General features: G+C 36.9%; 1 protein-coding gene across 2 annotated transcripts in view; it reads left to right on the forward strand.

Annotated features, from left to right (window-relative positions):
* The window catches only part of LOC149797161 (protein GDAP2 homolog), an 87,231-nt gene that overhangs the window by 59,375 nt on the left and 8,744 nt on the right, over positions 1-19,112 (forward strand). For both annotated transcript variants that reach the window (XM_089961835.1, XM_089961836.1), the window contains 4 exons: positions 701-854; positions 2,943-3,082; positions 6,418-6,472; positions 15,467-15,610. In XM_089961835.1, the coding sequence (XP_089817961.1) occupies positions 701-854; positions 2,943-3,082; positions 6,418-6,472; positions 15,467-15,610 (493 nt within the window). The remainder of the gene's footprint in view (positions 1-700; positions 855-2,942; positions 3,083-6,417; positions 6,473-15,466; positions 15,611-19,112) is intronic.

The following is a 19,112-nucleotide window of genomic DNA, read 5'->3' on the forward strand; positions in this document are numbered from 1 at the left end:
TTATTGGAAAATCTTTATTATCTCAATACAGTTTTGGCAGCAGTGTTGAGCTATTGATACTCTTGTCAGTATTGTAAAGATCTATTGTGACATCAGGGATTTTGAAGTCATTAATCTTACATTGTTTGCGGATGAAACATTGTTTATTGAAATGTTGTTTAAATTTTATTATCTTTGAATTGTAAATTTGTAGAAATATGATTAAAATTGAAAATAAACTTTTTATCAGGTGATATTGCAGGAGAAGCCTGATTTGATCAAGTACTTTGTTGAGGTCTTGTTTAAGAGAGATACATTTTCCACAAGGACTCAGTGGAATTCATTTCAAAAACTGAGTAGCTAATATGTGCAACTCTAATTCACTATATCCTGGAAGAGTGTTTTATATTCTTCTTCGAGAAATTATCAGAAAATTAGAACTTAATTATGTCTTATTGTTATCTAGTACAGCAGATGGAATTCAAATAACATTCCATATTAATCAGAATGTCCAAATTTAAATAATGCTATTTTATGTCCTGTCCTTGATTTGGGTATGGGCATATCTTAGTAAGATTTTCCATTCATTTGACCATCTGTCCCTCACACATTGGTTAAATTTTGCATTTGAATTAGATTCTTAGACATTGTCTGCATCCAAGCCATGCAGCTTTGTAGATGTACTTTTGGGTGAATATAAAAATAAATTCTTATTCTTCAGATATGAGAGATTATTGAAGCGAGCCAGACTAGAGGATCTTACTGAAATAGCAATGTTGAGGTGTCTCTATCGGACAGGAGTGGACAGATTTGGCCGTCCAGTTGTTGCTTTTGTTGGGAAAAACTTCCCTGCCAACTCTTTGGATCTTGAAAAGGTGGACTTAATTTACATTAGAACTCATTTGTCACAAACTCTTGCATACTATGCTAGAAATAAATCTGTGATTGATGGCATTGCAGTGACATACAATTCATTCTTTTCATGTTTAAATACAAGAGGGCTTCATCTATAATGATTACAATGAAACTGAATTGAAAAATAAAATGGAAATATGAATTTCATTTGACAAGACTTTTTTATTTTTTTTATTTCTTACAGTGTTCCTACCAGCTGGCATTTTTCAATATTTTGTAGTCTATTGGTGTTATTTTTTTGAGAAAATATTTTTGTTAAAGACAGTCTTACATAATATATGATTTCTCATATATGAAGAGGTATGCAGAAAATGTCCAAACAAGTACTGATTTCAGTCCAGATGCAGATAAAATATAATCATGTATTCCATCTTTTAACAAAGTTCTGTTTTTGACAAAAAAATTTTTGTTAATTTTCCTGTTGCATTATAAAAACACATGCTAATTAACAGAATAATTTCTCTCCAACTGATTACAATACATGAAAGAGGCCAGCATCAAAGTAATGTCCATGTATGGGGTCATTCTATTTTCTTGTTGAAATAACACACCACAGACAACTCCAAAGTTGTTTATTTTGTCTTATCAATGGATTATTCCTTAATTTGCAGTGATACTTTCAAAAATAATCTAGCAAGTTCTAATAAAACACATGCATTTTGTGCCATTTCTGTTTCTTATTGGTTGATTTGTTTTTTTCAATCTGAATGTTATATTCCTTTATCTGCAGCTGGCGTGTGCCAGCTGTTTGTGTTGTTCTTAATGATATAGAGTTCTTTTTAAAGTGAAATTAAAAGTTGCTATGTAGAGGGATTAACCAGTGCAAACATGTTGATGGGTTTGACACCAGCATTATACTAATTGAACATGCTACACCAATATAGTATCATTAGAAAGAAAAATTCATCGATTAACCTCCAGGTATGTTCAGTAAACGATATTCATAGCCTAAAACCTTATTCAGGAAACTTCCTGTCTTTACATAAGATGAGGATGGGATGCCTTTTGATATGTAGAATGTAAGAGAAATTATTTCATGCTGCTGTTTCATGGTCAAGAAAATAATAAAAGTGTTACTATGTTTAGCAAATAAATACACTACACCAGCTGTAGTAGTACAACTATTCAATGAACTGTGACATTGTAATGGATGGGACATCAAATTGCATGCTTGTCATATGACAAGCAGAGTTGTTGATATGCACATGTCATCTCCACATTTCAAATAGTTCTTGAGAGATCATTTAGAGCTGTAATGGCCATTAGTGATAGTAGTTCATGTGTCAGTAACAATTCATCCAGTGAAATTATGAGGAATAATGGTGAGGAATGCTTAGTAAATTTACCTTTGTTTTATAACAGAAGAAAGGATAACAATTTCATCTTCAGAGCCATCTGCTGGATTTTAAGAATTGAAATCTTGGGTCACAAGTTATATGTAGGCATTAGTGATCACAAAAATTGCTTTTGGTAATGTTCTCAGATGGCAGTTCATGTCAATCAAAAACAACATATTTGATGAGATAAAATTTAGGGGCATGTGCTGCTGTCTTGAAGTCATTGATGTCTGCTTACATAACTTTTGGGTTTGCTTAAATTATGCAAGGGACAATGCATCTTTAAGAAAATGTAGAAATACATTATTCAGCAAAACAAGTCAAATCTATATTGGTTTGAAAAGAAAATTTTTAGAAAAATGTTCCTAATGTCACAGAATTTTGAATAGGAGTCAGATTCAAAACAGAACATTCCATATTGCTGTCCTTTTTCTTGCACACTAGTTAATTATACATGTCAGCATTATTCAGGGCAAACTTTTATAATTGCTACTTTAAAAATTCTACTGCCAGCCTAACAAGTCTCCGAATACTGCCAGTCTTGTATAAAAGGAAAAGAAGATCAATCTTTTAGTGAAATTCCAGAACAGGAGACCCAAGGTCCAGGAAAAATGGTCCCACTACAGATAACTCTGATTTTAATTGTCAGGTTTTGTTTAACTTGCCTTGATACAAAAAAATTGTCAATGTATTTTTTTTAATTGCACATAGGCTCTGCTGTACCTGATTCGTATTCTGGACCCAGTGGTAGAGAAGGATTATGTTGTAGTCTACTTTCACACCTTGACAACAGGAGAAAATCAACCACCTATGAACTTTTTAAAAACAGTATATTCAGTCCTAGACCACAAGTAAGTTGTATTTTATCTGGGAAACACAGACAAGATATACAATATTTACTGGCTTATTAGTCGTGTCCAACTGCATACTGCTCAGTTACATGTTCCACAATCAGATCTGGGTGTATGCAGTTTGTTATTACTAATCACTAGGACAAACAACATTAAGCATAATCTACTGGCAAATTATATGATGGCAGATCAGTGTCTATGGTCTTTGAAATTGGACTACTTATAGGCAAATTAATATGGTAGGTGTTAACTGAAAGTGGTGTTGTTGTTGTTGGCATTGTTGTAATGGAAATGTTTTTGGCTTCAGCTCTGTTTATTAGAAAATAATGCATGTGCATTTATGACACCTCATGGGTGACTTTGTTTTCAGGAATAAATGCTGATTTCTAGCAAATCTAGTGAAAAATATTTCAGGACAGTTTGTGTGAGGGTTAGGTTTAGGGTTAAAGACAGACATTGAAACATGGCTTGATACTCTTAAAACTTGAGCTCATAAATTAGACTTGTGCTTCAAGATTGCAAAACTTGGTATACTATAATTTTGATGTTTGTTGAGGATAGAATCACCAAATTTTCAGAAGAGTTTTATTGCTTGTATCTCTACATAATTTTTTTATGTACTGAAATTTATCGATCATTTGGGACTCACTTTATGATTTTTTTGTGCTCAAAGTTTCATGACTATAAAGCTAGGCCTGAAAATCATAAAACTTCTGAGCTTGAGCTTGAATTCTATTTTCAGCCAATCAGAAGTGATGTTGCAAATATTACTTGTGATTAGTTGAGTGCAAATCACTATTTTAGACTCAAGCTGAAGAACTTTATGATCTCTATACCAGATTTATATATATACATATACACACACACACACACATACAGGTATGAGGCCAGATCTTTAGACCAGATTGTTATATCTATCCAGGTGTAAGGCCAAATCTCTAGACCTTATGGTTATATCTATCCATTTGTGAGACCACTCTTTAGACCAGATTGTTTTATCTATCCAGATGTAAGGCCAAATCTCTAGACCAGATTGTTATGTCTATACAGGTGTGAAGCCAGATCTTTTGACCAGATTGTTATATGGGTGTAAGGCCAGATCTTTAGACCAGATTGTTATATCTATATGGGTGTGAGGCCAGATCTTTAGACCAGATTGTTATATCTATATGGGTGTGAGGCCAGATCTTTAGACCAGATTGTTATATCTATATGGGTGTGAGGCCAGATCTTTAGACCAGATTGTTATATCTATATGGGTGTGAGGCCAGATCTCTAGACCAGATTGTTATATCTATATGGGTGTGAGGCCAGATCTTTAGACCAGACTGTTATATCTTTATGGGTGTGAGGCCAGATCTTTAGACCAGATTGTTATATCTATATGGGTGTGAGGTCAGAAGCATGAAATTTTAGATCAAATTCAAAATCACTAAATTAAAATTAGATTTGAAAATTAGAGTATGTGCTCTAATTAAATTTATCGCACTAACAGGAATTAAAGTGAAGAATATTCTGAAAGTTCTAACTATATTTTAATTAAAGTTATGGAACATGAACATTTTTCTGATCTTGAGCTTGAGTTTTGTTTACTCCTTGAAATTATTTAGCAAGAAACTCAGTGATTTTAATGAGAATAAATCTAGAATTGTAGAAGTTTCAGACTTTCTTAACTTGGGGTGAAGGTGGTGTCTCTGCAAGATCTAGCTGACAAAAATTTCTGATATAGAGATTTTGGGCTTGTGGTTGGATTTCTTCAAAAGCAAACATGTCAAGACTTCAGGGTCAGTTTTGCTTGCCAAAACAATCTGTATATTTCCTTGTATTTTAACTAATATTGTATATTGTATATAGCTTTCAAAGATTATGTCCTCATTATTATTATTATTATTATTGTTGTTGTTGTTGTTTTACTTCTTCATGCTGTAGTACACACCACTGTGTGAAGTCTATTATCATCTTGGTCATAGCGATCAGCATAAAAATTTCTTTGTACAATTACTGCAAAATAGTTGCATATTTCATGCTAAATTTTCAAGCTGAAATAAGTGTTAATAAATCACACTGAGAAGAATTAAATCTACAGGACTTAAACTATACATGAATGGATTGTAGGACAACCTGTTTTATTTCTCTTTTAAAGCATTTCTGAAATCACAAGATGGATTGTAGGACAACCTGTTTTATTTCCATTTTAAAGCATTTCTGAAATCTTAAGATGGATTGTAGGACAACCTGTTTTATTTCTCTTTTAAAGCATTTCTGAGATGATAAGATGGATTGTAGGACAACCTGTTTTATTTCCCTTTTAAAGCATTTCTGAGATCATAAGATGGATTTTACGACAACCTGTTTTATTTCCCTTTTAAAGCATTTCTGAAATCATAAGATGGATTGTAGGACAACCTGTTTTATTTCCGTTTTAAAGCATTTCTGAAATCTTAAGATGGATTGTAGGACAACCTGTTTTATTTCCCTTTTAAAGCATTTCTGAAATCATAAGATGGATTGTAGGACAACCTGTTTTATTTCCGTTTTAAAGCATTTCTGAGATCATAAGATGGATTGTAGGACAACCTGTTTTATTTCCCTTTTAAAGCATTTCTGAGATCATAAGATGGATTGTAGGATAACCTGTTTTATTTCCCTTTTAAAGCATTTCTGAATTCATAAGATGGATTGTAGGACAACCTGTTTTATTTCCATTTTAAAGCATTTCTGAGATCATAAGATGGATTGTAGGACAACCTGTTTTATTTCCCTTTTAAAGCATTTCTGAGATAATAAGATGGATTGTAGGACAATCATAGCATTTTCACCAGAGACCTCTCTGCCAGATAGGAGGGTATTATCTTTTTTAACCAAATCAGACATAGTAATGGAAGATGACAATTAGACTTACAATCTAAAAATTGCTGCCACACCATTAGCTTATCATTAAAATTGGGATTGTAATGGCTGCAAAGAATAATCATCATTTGGAATACATAGTGTGAAAATACCATAATCTGGGGATTTTCCATATCACATAAATTTGTCAACTTATATGCAGAATATTATTGCATTGATGAAGCCAGAAATTTTTATTATGATAAACATAAAGTGGAAGCCTCTTGTAATGAACCCTAAGTAAAAATGTTACCCTTTCTTTTGAAATTATATTTTGATGCACAAATTTAATTGTGCATCAGGGATTGTTGTAGATTAGCTCTATTGTGTCTTTCCATGTAAATTGTAATGTTGTAATTTCATCTAAATTAATTTTTAAAATAGGAAATTTTCTAAATTAATTGACATCTGGATTTTACACTTCCTTTGTATGTGTTTAATTTCAGGTACAGAAAGAATTTGAAGACTTTTTACATCATACATCCAACATGGTGGTCCAAGGTATCTATCTATTCCATACACATCCAACATGATGGTCCAAGGTATCTATCAATTCCATACACATCCAACATGGTGGCCCAAGGTATCTATCTATTCCATACACATCCAACATGGTGGCCCAAGGTATCTATCTATTCCATACATATACATCCAACATGGTGGTCCAAGGTATCTATTCCATACACATCCAACATGGTGATCCAAGGTATCTATTTCATACACATCCAACATGGTTTTCCAAGGTGTCTATTCCATACATATCTAACATGGTGGTCCAAGGTGTCTATTCCATACACATCCAACATGGTGGTCCAAGGTATCTATTCCATACACATACATCCAGCATGGTGGTCCAAGGTGTATATTCTATACATATCCAATATGGTGGTCCAAGGTGTCTGTTCCATACACATCCAACATGGTAGTTCAAGGCATCTACTCAATACACGTACATCCAACATGGTGGTCCAAGGTATCTATTCCATACACATACATCCAACATGGTGGTTCAAGGTATCTATTCCATACACATACATCCAACATGGTGGTCCAAGGTATCTATTCCATACACATAGATCCAACATGGTGGTTCAAGGCATCTATTCCATACACATACATCCAACATGGTGGTTCAAGGCATCTACTCAATGCACGTACATCCAACATGGTGGTCCAGGGTATCTATTCCATACACATATATCCAACATGGTGGTTCAAGGTATCTATTCCATACACATACATCCAACATGGTGGTCCAAAGTATCTATTCCATACACGTACATCCAACATGGTGGTTCAAGGCATCTATTTCATACACGTACATCCAACATGGTGGTCCAAGGTATATATTCCATACACATACATCCAACATGGTGGTTCAAGGTATCTATTCCATACACATACATCCAACATGGTGGTCCAAGGTGTCTATTCCATACACATCCAACATGGTGGTTCAAGGCATCTATTCCATACACATACATCCAACATGGTGGTCCAAGGTATCTATTCCATACACATCCATCCAACATGGTGGTCCAAGGCATCTATTCCATATACATCCAACATGGTGGTCCAAGGTATCTATTCCATACACATCCAACATGGTGGTCCAAGGTATCTATTCCATACACATACATCCAACATGGTGGTCTAAGGTATCTATTCCATACACATCCAACATGGTGGTCTAAGGTATCTATTCCATACACATACATCCAACATGGTGGTCCAAGGTATCTATTCCATACACATCCAACATGGTGGTCCAAGGTATCTATTCCATACACATACATCCAACATGGTGGTCCAAGGTATCTATTCCATACACATCCAACATGGTGGTCCAAGGTATCTATTCCATACACATCCAACATGGTGGTCTAATGTATCTATTCCATACACATACATCCAACATGGTGGTCCAAGGTATCTATTCCATACACATCCAACATGGTGGTCCAAGGTATCTATTCCATACACATACATCCAGCATGGTGGTCCAAGGTATCTATTCCATACACATCCAACATGGTGGTCCAAGGTATCTATTCCATACACATACATCCAACATGGTGGTCCAAGGTATCTATTCCATACACATCCAACATGGTGGTCCAAGGTATCTATTCCATACACATCCAACACGGTGGGCCAAGGTATCTATTCCATACACATCCAACATGGTGGTCCAAGGTATCTATTCCATACACATCCAACATGGTGGTCTAAGGTATCTATTCCATACACATACATCCAACATGGTGGTCCAAGATATCTATTCCATACACATACATCCAACATAGTGGTCCAAATTATCTATTCCATACACATACATCCAACATAGTGGTCTAAGGTATCTATTCCATACACATACATCCAACATAGTGGTCCAAATTATCTATTCCATACACATACATCCAACATAGTGGTCTAAGGTATCTATTCCATACACATACATCCAACATAGTGGTCCAAATTATCTATTCCATACACATACATCCAACATGGTGGTCCAAGGTATCTATTCAATACATATACAACATGGTGGTCCAAGGTATCTATTCTATACACATACATCCAGCATGGTGGTCCAATGTATCTGTTCCATACACATACAACATGGTGGCCCAAGGTATCTATTCCATTCACATCCAACATGGTGGTCCAAGGTATCTATTCCATACACATACAACATGGTGGTCCAAGGTATCTATTCCATACACATCCAACATGGTGGTTTAAGGTATCTATTCCATTCACATCCAGCATGGTGGTCCAAGGTATCTATTCTATACACATACATCCAGCATGGTGGTCCAATGTATCTGTTCCATACACATACAACATGGTGGCCCAAGGTATCTATTCCATTCACATCCAACATGGTGGTCCAAGGTATCTATTCCATACACATACAACATGGTGGTCCAAGGTATCTATTCCATACACATCCAACATGGTGGTCTAAGGTATCTATTCCATTCACATCCAACATGGTGGTCCAAGGTATCTATTCCATACACATCCAACATGGTGGTCTAAGGTATCTATTCCATACACATACATCCAACATGGTGGTCCAAGGTATCTATTCCATACACATACAACGTGGTGGTCCAAGGTATCTATTCCATTCACATCCAACATGGTGGTCCAAGGTATCTATTCCATACACATCCAGCATGGTGGTCTAAGGTATCTATTCCATACACATACATCCAACATGGTGGTCCAAGGTATCTATTCCATACACATACATCCAACATAGTGGTCCAAATTATCTATTCCATACACATACATCCAACATAGTGGTCTAAGGTATCTATTCCATACACATACATCCAACATAGTGGTCCAAATTATCTATTCCATACACATACATCCAACATGGTGGTTCAAGGTATCTATTCCATACACATACATCCAACATGGTGGTCCAAGGTGTCTATTCCATACACATCCAACATGGTGGTTCAAGGCATCTATTCCATACACATACATCCAACATGGTGGTCCAAGGTATCTATTCCATACACATCCATCCAACATGGTGGTCCAAGGCATCTATTCCATATACATCCAACATGGTGGTCCAAGGTATCTATTCCATACACATCCAACATGGTGGTCTAAGGTATCTATTCCATACACATACATCCAACATGGTGGTCCAAGGTATCTATTCCATACACATCCAACATGGTGGTCCAAGGTATCTATTCCATACACATCCAACATGGTGGTCCAAGGTATCTATTCCATACACATCCAACATGGTGGTCTAAGGTATCTATTCCATACACATACATCCAACATGGTGGTCCAAGGTATCTATTCCATACACATCCAACATGGTGGTCCAAGGTATCTATTCCATACACATACATCCAGCATGGTGGTCCAAGGTATCTATTCCATACACATCCAACATGGTGGTCCAAGGTATCTATTCCATACACATACATCCAACATGGTGGTCCAAGGCATCTATTCCATATACATCCAACATGGTGGTCCAAGGTATCTATTCCATACACATCCAACACGGTGGGCCAAGGTATCTATTCCATACACATCCAACATGGTGGTCCAAGGTATCTATTCCATACACATCCAACATGGTGGTCCAAGGTATCTATTCCATACACATCCAACATGGTGGTACAAGGTATCTATTCCATACACATCCAACATGGTGGTCCAAGGTATCTATTCCATACACATACATCCAACATGGTGGTCCAAGGTATCTATTCCATACACATCCAACATGGTGGTCCAAGGTATCTATTCCATACACATACATCCAACATGGTGGTCCAAGGTATCTATTCCATACACATCCAACATGGTGGTCCAAGGTATCTATTCCATACACATACATCTAACATGGTGGTCCAAGGCATCTATTCCATATACATCCAACATGGTGGTCCAAGGTATCTATTCCATACACATCCAACACGGTGGGCCAAGGTATCTATTCCATACACATCCAACATGGTGGTCCAAGGTATCTATTCCATACACATCCAACATGGTGGTCTAAGGTATCTATTCCATACACATACATCCAACATGGTGGTCCAAGGTATCTATTCCATACACATACATCCAACATAGTGGTCCAAATTATCTATTCCATACACATACATCCAACATAGTGGTCTAAGGTATCTATTCCATACACATACATCCAACATAGTGGTCCAAATTATCTATTCCATACACATACATCCAACATGGTGGTCCAAGGTATCTATTCAATACATATACAACATGGTGGTCCAAGGTATCTATTCCATTCACATCCAACATGGTGGTCCAAGGTATCTATTCTATACACATACATCCAGCATGGTGGTCCAATGTATCTGTTCCATACACATACAACATGGTGGCCCAAGGTATCTATTCCATTCACATCCAACATGGTGGTCCAAGGTATCTATTCCATACACATACAACATGGTGGTCCAAGGTATCTATTCCATACACATCCAACATGGTGGTCTAAGGTATCTATTCCATTCACATCCAACATGGTGGTCCAAGGTATCTATTCCATACACATCCAACATGGTGGTCTAAGGTATCTATTCCATACACATACATCCAACATGGTGGTCCAAGGTATCTATTCCATACACATACAACATGGTGGTCCAAGGTATCTATTCCATTCACATCCAACATGGTGGTCCAAGGTATCTATTCCATACACATCCAACATGGTGGTCTAAGGTATCTATTCCATACACATACATCCAACATGGTGGTCCAAGGTATCTATTCCATACACATACATCCAACATAGTGGTCCAAATTATCTATTCCATACACATACATCCAACATGGTGGTCTAAGGTATCTATTCCATACACATACATCCAACATAGTGGTCCAAATTATCTATTCCATACACATACATCCAACATGGTGGTCCAAGGTATCTATTCAATACATATACAGCATGGTGGTCCAAGGTATCTATTCCATTCACATCCAACATGGTGGTCCAAGGTATCTATTCTATACACATACATCCAGCAATATTGGTCCAAGGTATCTATTCCATACATATACAACATGGTGGCCCAAGGTATCTATTCCATTCACATCCAACATGGTGGTCCAAGGTATCTATTCTATATACATACATCCAACAATATTGGCCCAAGGTATCTATTCCATACACATCCATTCAACTTGGTGGTCCAAGGTATCTATTCCATATACATCCATTCAACTTGGTGGTCCAAAGTGTCTATATATTCCATACACATCCAACATTGTGGTCCAAGGTATCTATTCCATACACATCCAACATGGTGGTCCATGGTATCTATTCCATACACATCCAACATGGTGGTCCAAGGTATCTATTCCATACACATACATCCAGCATGGTGGTCTAAGGTATCTATTCCATGCACATACATCCAGCATGGTAGTCTAAGGTATCTATTCCATACACATACAACATGGTGGTCCAAGATATATATTCCATACACATCCAACATGGTAGTCTAAGGTATCTATTCCATACACATCCATCCAACATGGTGGTCCAAGGTATATATTCCATACACATACATCCAACATGGTGGTCCAAGGTATCTATTTCATACACATGCATCCAACATGGTGGTCCAAGGTATCTATTCCATACACATACAAAGTAGTCCAAGGTATCTCTCTGTTCCATACACATACAAAGTAGTCCAAGGTATCTCTCTGTTCCATACACATGCAAAGTAGTCCAAGGTATCTCTCTGTTCCATACACATGCAAAGTAGTCCAAGGTATCTCTCTATTCCATACACATACAAAGTAGTCCAAGGTATCTCTCTGTTCCATACACATACAAAGTAGTCCAAGGTATCTCTCTGTTCCATACACATACAAAGTAGTCCAAGGTATCTATTCCATACACACACAAAGTAGTCCAAGGTATCTATTCCATACACATACAAAGTAGTCCAGGGTATCTCTCTGTTCCATACACATACAAAGTAGTCCAAGGTATCTCTCTATTCCATACACATACAAAGTAGTCCAAGGTATCTATTCCATACACATACAAAGTAGCACATTCACTTTTGAAGCAAACACATGTGCCATTTATATTTGCTTATTAATTGAGTCCAACTGCAGTCTGCATGGATCCAGATCTGCCATCACATAATATGCAGCAGATTTTTGTCTATGCAGTTTGTTTGAAGTAATAAAAACAAACAACATAGACACTGATCTACCATTTTCAGATTACGATGGTAGATCAGGGTCTTTGTTGTTTGTATTTGGATTTGACTTATAAGTGAAAATATATGGTGTATATTTTTCCCTGCTGGAAGGGAGAGATGTTGGAATGTTGGAACAGGCTTTAATATGATTTAGAGGGAATATACAATACAACCCAACACATGTTTACACATGTTGCCAAACAGAACTGTTGTGTGTAAAGAGTCTGTTTTGTGTAATGAGTCTAGTGGGAAAACTCTTTGTAAGAAATGTACAAAGTAATGTGTCTAGGGTACACTTATGATACCTGGGTCACAGCTTGCAAATTTTTAAGATTCCCCACCATAATTATATATACACTGAGCCTGAAAAAAACACAACTAAGTTACACATGAAAAACTGACCCTGGGGTTCATCCTTTCCTCTAGGGACTTCTGCCGTGGGTAAAATAATTTGGAAACTATTAAGTCCTTAACTCTCTAAGTATATATAGACTTATAGACCATGAAAAGACAAATTTAGATATGCAGCTATAAATGGCTAATGCATCTGTTCTTACCTCTAAGGGCTTTCCCTTAGGGTACACATTTTGGAGGTGGGTGGAACATAGAGGGAGAGCATGGATATGTTATTTTACAAACACTCTAGATTGCTGTTGCAGAGTAATTTATCCAATTTAACATGTCCAAACTTTACAGGTTGTTTAGTTAGGGATAATGGTATTGTATCATCATTAATGCAGGGCATGGTTTATTCCAAAATGGAAGCACATGATGACCATGAGTATTCATGCAGGATGTGGATTTCAACAAGAGAGTTCTTGTAACTCCTTTGGTTTCAAATTGTGCCAGTGGATATAATCCCACTGGTCTACTTTTATAGATACCTGTTACAAACAAGTTTGCTGGCTCAGTGGCACCATTTTTCCAGTTCACTTGACCAGAAGGTCAATTCCATGAACGAGATATGTTCATTCCTGTGTAAGCAGTGCAGCCAGGGTTGGCTCATAACAGAAATTCTTTTGGAGAAATCCAACCAGAAATGATGGAAATGGGGACCAGGGGAACAGCCTCTTCAGATGAACCTTCTAGATATGAAAGCTGTCATTCTTACCACCTTTAAGCTCTGGAGGGACGGTCAGACTTGATTATGTTGAACAGCTATGTATTTGTGACTTACCTTCTAAAATGGGGCACTAAATTGGTCGATCTGTTGTGTTTGTTGGTTGGAAGTTACATCTCCATGGTATCTGACACATTCAGGCAAGTAAATATTGGTTATGATAAAGATCTGTCAGACCTACTAGCCAAATTGTATTTGAATAGACCAAAATCTGTTACCCTGTTTCCAAACTAGCAACTGTCCTGGGTCCTAACATGGTTCAGCTGAGAGAGGTTTGAGCTTTTTGCCAGGACATCGCTGAAAACCCATTTCCTGATAGCTTTTACTTTGACTTGCAGGGTGAATGAGCTACATGCCCTTTTATTTGACTCAAACAGTCTTCAGTTCAGATTGACTGGTTTAATGATCCTCATCACACAATTAGGCTTCGTAGTCAAGAACCTGTTACTGTTAGTGGTCAATCCGAGTCATACACTTCCTCTCATGTAAAGATTATTAGAGAACATCAGCCATGTAAGATCCCTTCCATGCCTACAAGACTCTTTATAGCTGTGAAAGTGGGAAAGCTGGATATCCCCTCTCAAGTCCTGTTTGCATGGCTTTCTTAGGTTATATGCTCACCAAACCCTGACATATCAAACAATTGCCTCATGAGGATTTCAGCTTATGAAATTAGAGCAATCTCTGCGAGCCTCGTGTTCGAAAACAATGTTTCAATTTTAGACATCATAGAAGCCATTGGCTTTCATGCAAAGTCAGCCTTCTCTAGTTAGGTATTTAGCTCTATAGAGACAAATTCTGAATCTGGTGGGTCCTGTGGATGTGGACTAGATAGATGACCACCAGACCTACTTAAAACCAACACAGCCAATTTGCTTCAAGTGAATTGCCGGTGAATTTTGATGGTAAGAAGATTTTGATAATTATTTTGTTTAACTTGATACAGTGGTCATGGATGATGTAAGTATATAGGTAGGACACTCAGCATTCCCTCCACTCATTACCAGTTCTACTAATGTTAATATGATCAGGGAATGTTTTCAGAGGAGAAAGCAAATTTTATAATAAATCATGTTGCATCGAGGACTGTTTAGTGATCCCAGTACTTGAAGACCATGCCAAATACCTGCTATGCAAGCATCTTCACTGGTGGTTCATTCAACTTAAGAACTGGCAACACCTTGTTGTGGACAGGGGAGATAATGGGCAAGAGTTATTGCCCTTTATCCTATAACATAGACAGGAAAGAGTATGTGTTTTATTTAGTAGGGCTGGATTCACAAGGTAGCAGACATATATTCCTAATGTTGATGTGATTAGGTAAGAGTTGTTGAAGAAGCATAATGTACTAAAAAAATTGGCTTATTATAATTGTTGCTTGTGGTCGGCATGGTTGAATTCTGTGTCTGCTTTTAGTTGTGTTCACTCTGTAAACAAGTGAATATTTGAATAGTGATGTTTTCTTCAAATATTCATTTAAAAGTATTCTGATTAGAATTTTCAGTTATTTGTTTCAGTGGACCTGTCATTTCTATGATTTAGTTTTATATCAGTTTAGTTTACTTGCTAAAAATTGTATGATTGTGAATATTCAGTGCTTGACATTTTTTGTCTTTTGTTTTTCAGCTGGCCACATGGTTCTTTACCACATTCACAGCCTCTGATATCAAGTCTAAGGTACAGAATCTGAATGGTGTCCAGTATTTGTATGCTAAGATCAACCCTGATCAACTGGATATCCCACCTTTTGTTCTGGATTATGATATACAGGTATTTCTCATATACAAAATTGCAGTTATATTTGTGCAGAACAATCTGGCCAAATGTTTTGGCAGTGTTTGTGATTTTGTTTTATAGAGTGTCCTTGCTAACATATACTGTCGGTTTAATTTATGAATATACAGTGTTGTAATTTCATTCATAATTCAGTATGATTTTATTGGTTATTTACTAGTATTAACATTACAGAGGTCCCTCATTGTTCCTTCCGGTGTTCTGCCCACCTCCGCTTTCTCTGACATGGCCAGTTAGAAAGTTCTCATATCCATTGGTCTCTTAGTCAAGAAATACCAGTCATTGTTTAGGCAAATAGTCTGGTTGGTTTATTTGCTGACGTCATATATGGGTGGAAAGGCAGTTCCAGCACCAAAGTGGCAATTGGTCTTTGATTTTGCATGTTGCATTTTCTGCAATCATTTCTCTACAGAATATGAAGATTTTACCAAATATGTAGGAGGAAAATGTTAGGAATTATTTACTTGCTGATATTGAACACTGAACTGGTGACGTTATAAGGTGACACTCAGCAGACATCACAATATATCAGTAATATCACAACGAAAGCACTTCTGAACTGCCTTACATAATTTGTTTGTTTATAAATCATTTTTGATTAGATTTCAGTCTGTGATATAAGTTAAATCCAGTCAGTGTAAGCATATAGTACTGTGCAAAGACAATGTACACAGTATTAAGGTCTATATGATCCTGGAGTTTGTACAACATTCGAATGAAAGAATGTGAGCTTTTTCAAGCTCATCACTCAATGACTTTATGTTTATTGCCATTCAGAACTACCATATTATTCAGAGGACATATTAGGAAGCAGATACCACAGGAATTAATGATCCCGCATGCCTAAACACGTCCTTCTTTTTATCAGAAGGAAAAGCTATTTCAACCACAATAGTAATATTTTCAGGAGCCGATTTATGCTTTGCTTACCAAGTGGGCAGTGAATATTGTTTGCAAATCAGATTTTTGTTAATGTATCTTCAAGGTGTTAAGGGCAGATGTATAGCTTGGACAGGTAATTGATTTGAAGTTCACAGCCCTTTCTAGGATCAAGTTGGAGATTACTCAGTTGATAAGACATTCTATAAAGACGGACAAGTTCAATATCAGCCTCAGTTTGACAGATGCCAATATTTCACATTCTTCACCCTTCATCAAGCAAGTTTCTTTGGTTAACTTCTGAGGAACTACATCGAAGTTTCACACACTCAGATCTGATTCAACCTCAGTCAATCAGCCTTACCAAAGACAGTTGATTGCATCATCACCAACTTCTAAACTAGCAATACCAGTGTAATATTAAATTTATCCCTCCTCTGAAAGTTTCCACATGGAAAGGATTTGCTAGCTGATTTATTCCCTGTGTAAACTTTTGGCAGTGGGAAAGAAATGGCTGTTAGACTGGCTTACGTGGATGACATCATACAAAACACATAGTAAGTTCAAGATATGAACCAGCTTCTTTCTCCCCTTTCTTAGTTGGGTTTTCTTGTGAACAGAGAGGAATAAAATCAGTCTCAGTTCCAGTATTTTGTCATGGAGTTTTTGACTCATCACCATTTAGCATGTCTTCCTCCAAATACAATTCACAGATTGTCAAACTCACCAAGTCTTTCTCCAAGAAGAGATGGATTTCTGTGCGAGACCTTTTACATCTGCTCTAATTTTTCTTTGTTGCTGCAGACCCTCATCTTGGCTAGCTATTCATGCAACGTGTGCAGATGGCCGTATTAGCTTAGTGCAATATGACTTCCTGTCAAGTAGATTACTGTACTCAGATCATGAGCGTGATAAAACCTTCTTCTTCAGTGGCAGAATTAAGATCAATTATCAGTAAGAAACTCCAGCTGGAAGTTATTGTGTGTATGGATGCTAGCATACAAGGTTTGGATTCTCCCAGTTTACTTCATATATCTACAGCAAATGAAGGCTGGTTGATAATGCCTTTTGTAGAATTATCTGGAAATGAAATAATTGCCTGTGACTTTTGGCAGAATTTATTTTTGTATAAAAGTTGCTGTCAAAATGTCCAACAAATATGTGGTTAGCTGTTGTAATGTGCAGACTAGGCGATCCAAATTAGAAAAATCTATATTTTGGCCAGGGATATACCCTATTTAGATACCCCTACATCAAATCACTTTCCAGGGATATACCCTTTTTAGTTACCTCTACATCAAATCACTTTCCAGGGATATACCCTTTTTAGTTACCCCTGCATCAAATCACTTTCCAGGGATATACCCTTTTTAGTTACTCCTGCATCAAATCACTTTCCAGGTACATCTCATTCCCAGCAAGCTTACTGTGCTTACCAACTCTTTATCAATGCAAGTTCAAACAATGCATACCAAGCAATATGTCCACAGTTTTGTCTTCTATTGGGTCATCCAGTGGTTAGTCACTTTGTGATGTGGTGGAACCACATCTTCCCTCACCTTCTGTGTCCATAGTACCAGACCTAGAAGCCTGGGCATCAGAATCTCTGTCATTAAACCAGTCCACTGTGTTGCTTCAGAGAGGTGATTCAGAAAATAATGGATTAGAAGCACAAGCTGAATGTGATCACTCCTCTCAGATGGGAGGGTCCGTGATCTCTCTGATCTAGCAATAGGCATTCCCCGGAAGATCCAGTAAGTTCACAACCTGTTCAGAGAGCCAGATTGTAGGAGTTCTCCCCTGCCCAGACCACTTCTCCTTCACACTTTACTCTTGTCAGGACAGCCCAGTGCAGAAAGCTCATCCCTTGCCATGTGAAAATCATGTGCTCAATTCCCTTCCACTTTGAATGCATATGAGGGAGATTAGATTGGTGTGCCTTTTCATGCTGGTGCATAGACAACAACAAAAATTCCTTGTGGGCTTCAGTTTCAAAGCTTGCTTCTTTCTATCTCCATCTTTTCAAGGAGAAGAAACTTGCAACAGTTTTTATTAGGGCTATTGTTCCATGATTTGTGACACCTTCAGAAATGATGGGAGAGCAGACATAGGCCATAATAGGGATTACTCTGACTTGCTGGTATCAGAACTCAATGAAGCTACATGACACCCTTCCTGATAGCCTTGGTTTCAGGATGAATGAGTTGCATGCCCATTCATTCAGCCTGAACTATAAGCAGTTCCACTCAGCTGATTTAGTCATTTTAATGGCACAATCAACAATAACATTAATAAAGTAAAACTCATTAGTATATTATTGTGTAGTAAAATCCCGGAGCCAGAAATACTATAGGCCTACTTTGTTTTACTTTATATGTGCTGAAAATGTTATGAATTATAAATAATTTATATAGTTGTTTCTTTAAGAGTAGAAAGAAGTAGACTTACTGCCAGTAAATATTTAATATTTATCACAATATGTGTATTGTATTCTTGATCCATTTTATGTTTTCATTCACTTTTTACCTTTTGTTTAGGTTAAACTATACACAGAATGTTTGATATGTCAGTTGTCACTGTTATTTTTCATAATGTATCA

Source organism: Sinohyriopsis cumingii, chromosome 6, assembly GCF_028554795.1.
Source record: "Sinohyriopsis cumingii isolate HCF-2022 chromosome 6, ASM2855479v2, whole genome shotgun sequence".
NCBI classification, from domain to species: Eukaryota; Metazoa; Mollusca; class Bivalvia; order Unionida; family Unionidae; genus Sinohyriopsis; species Sinohyriopsis cumingii.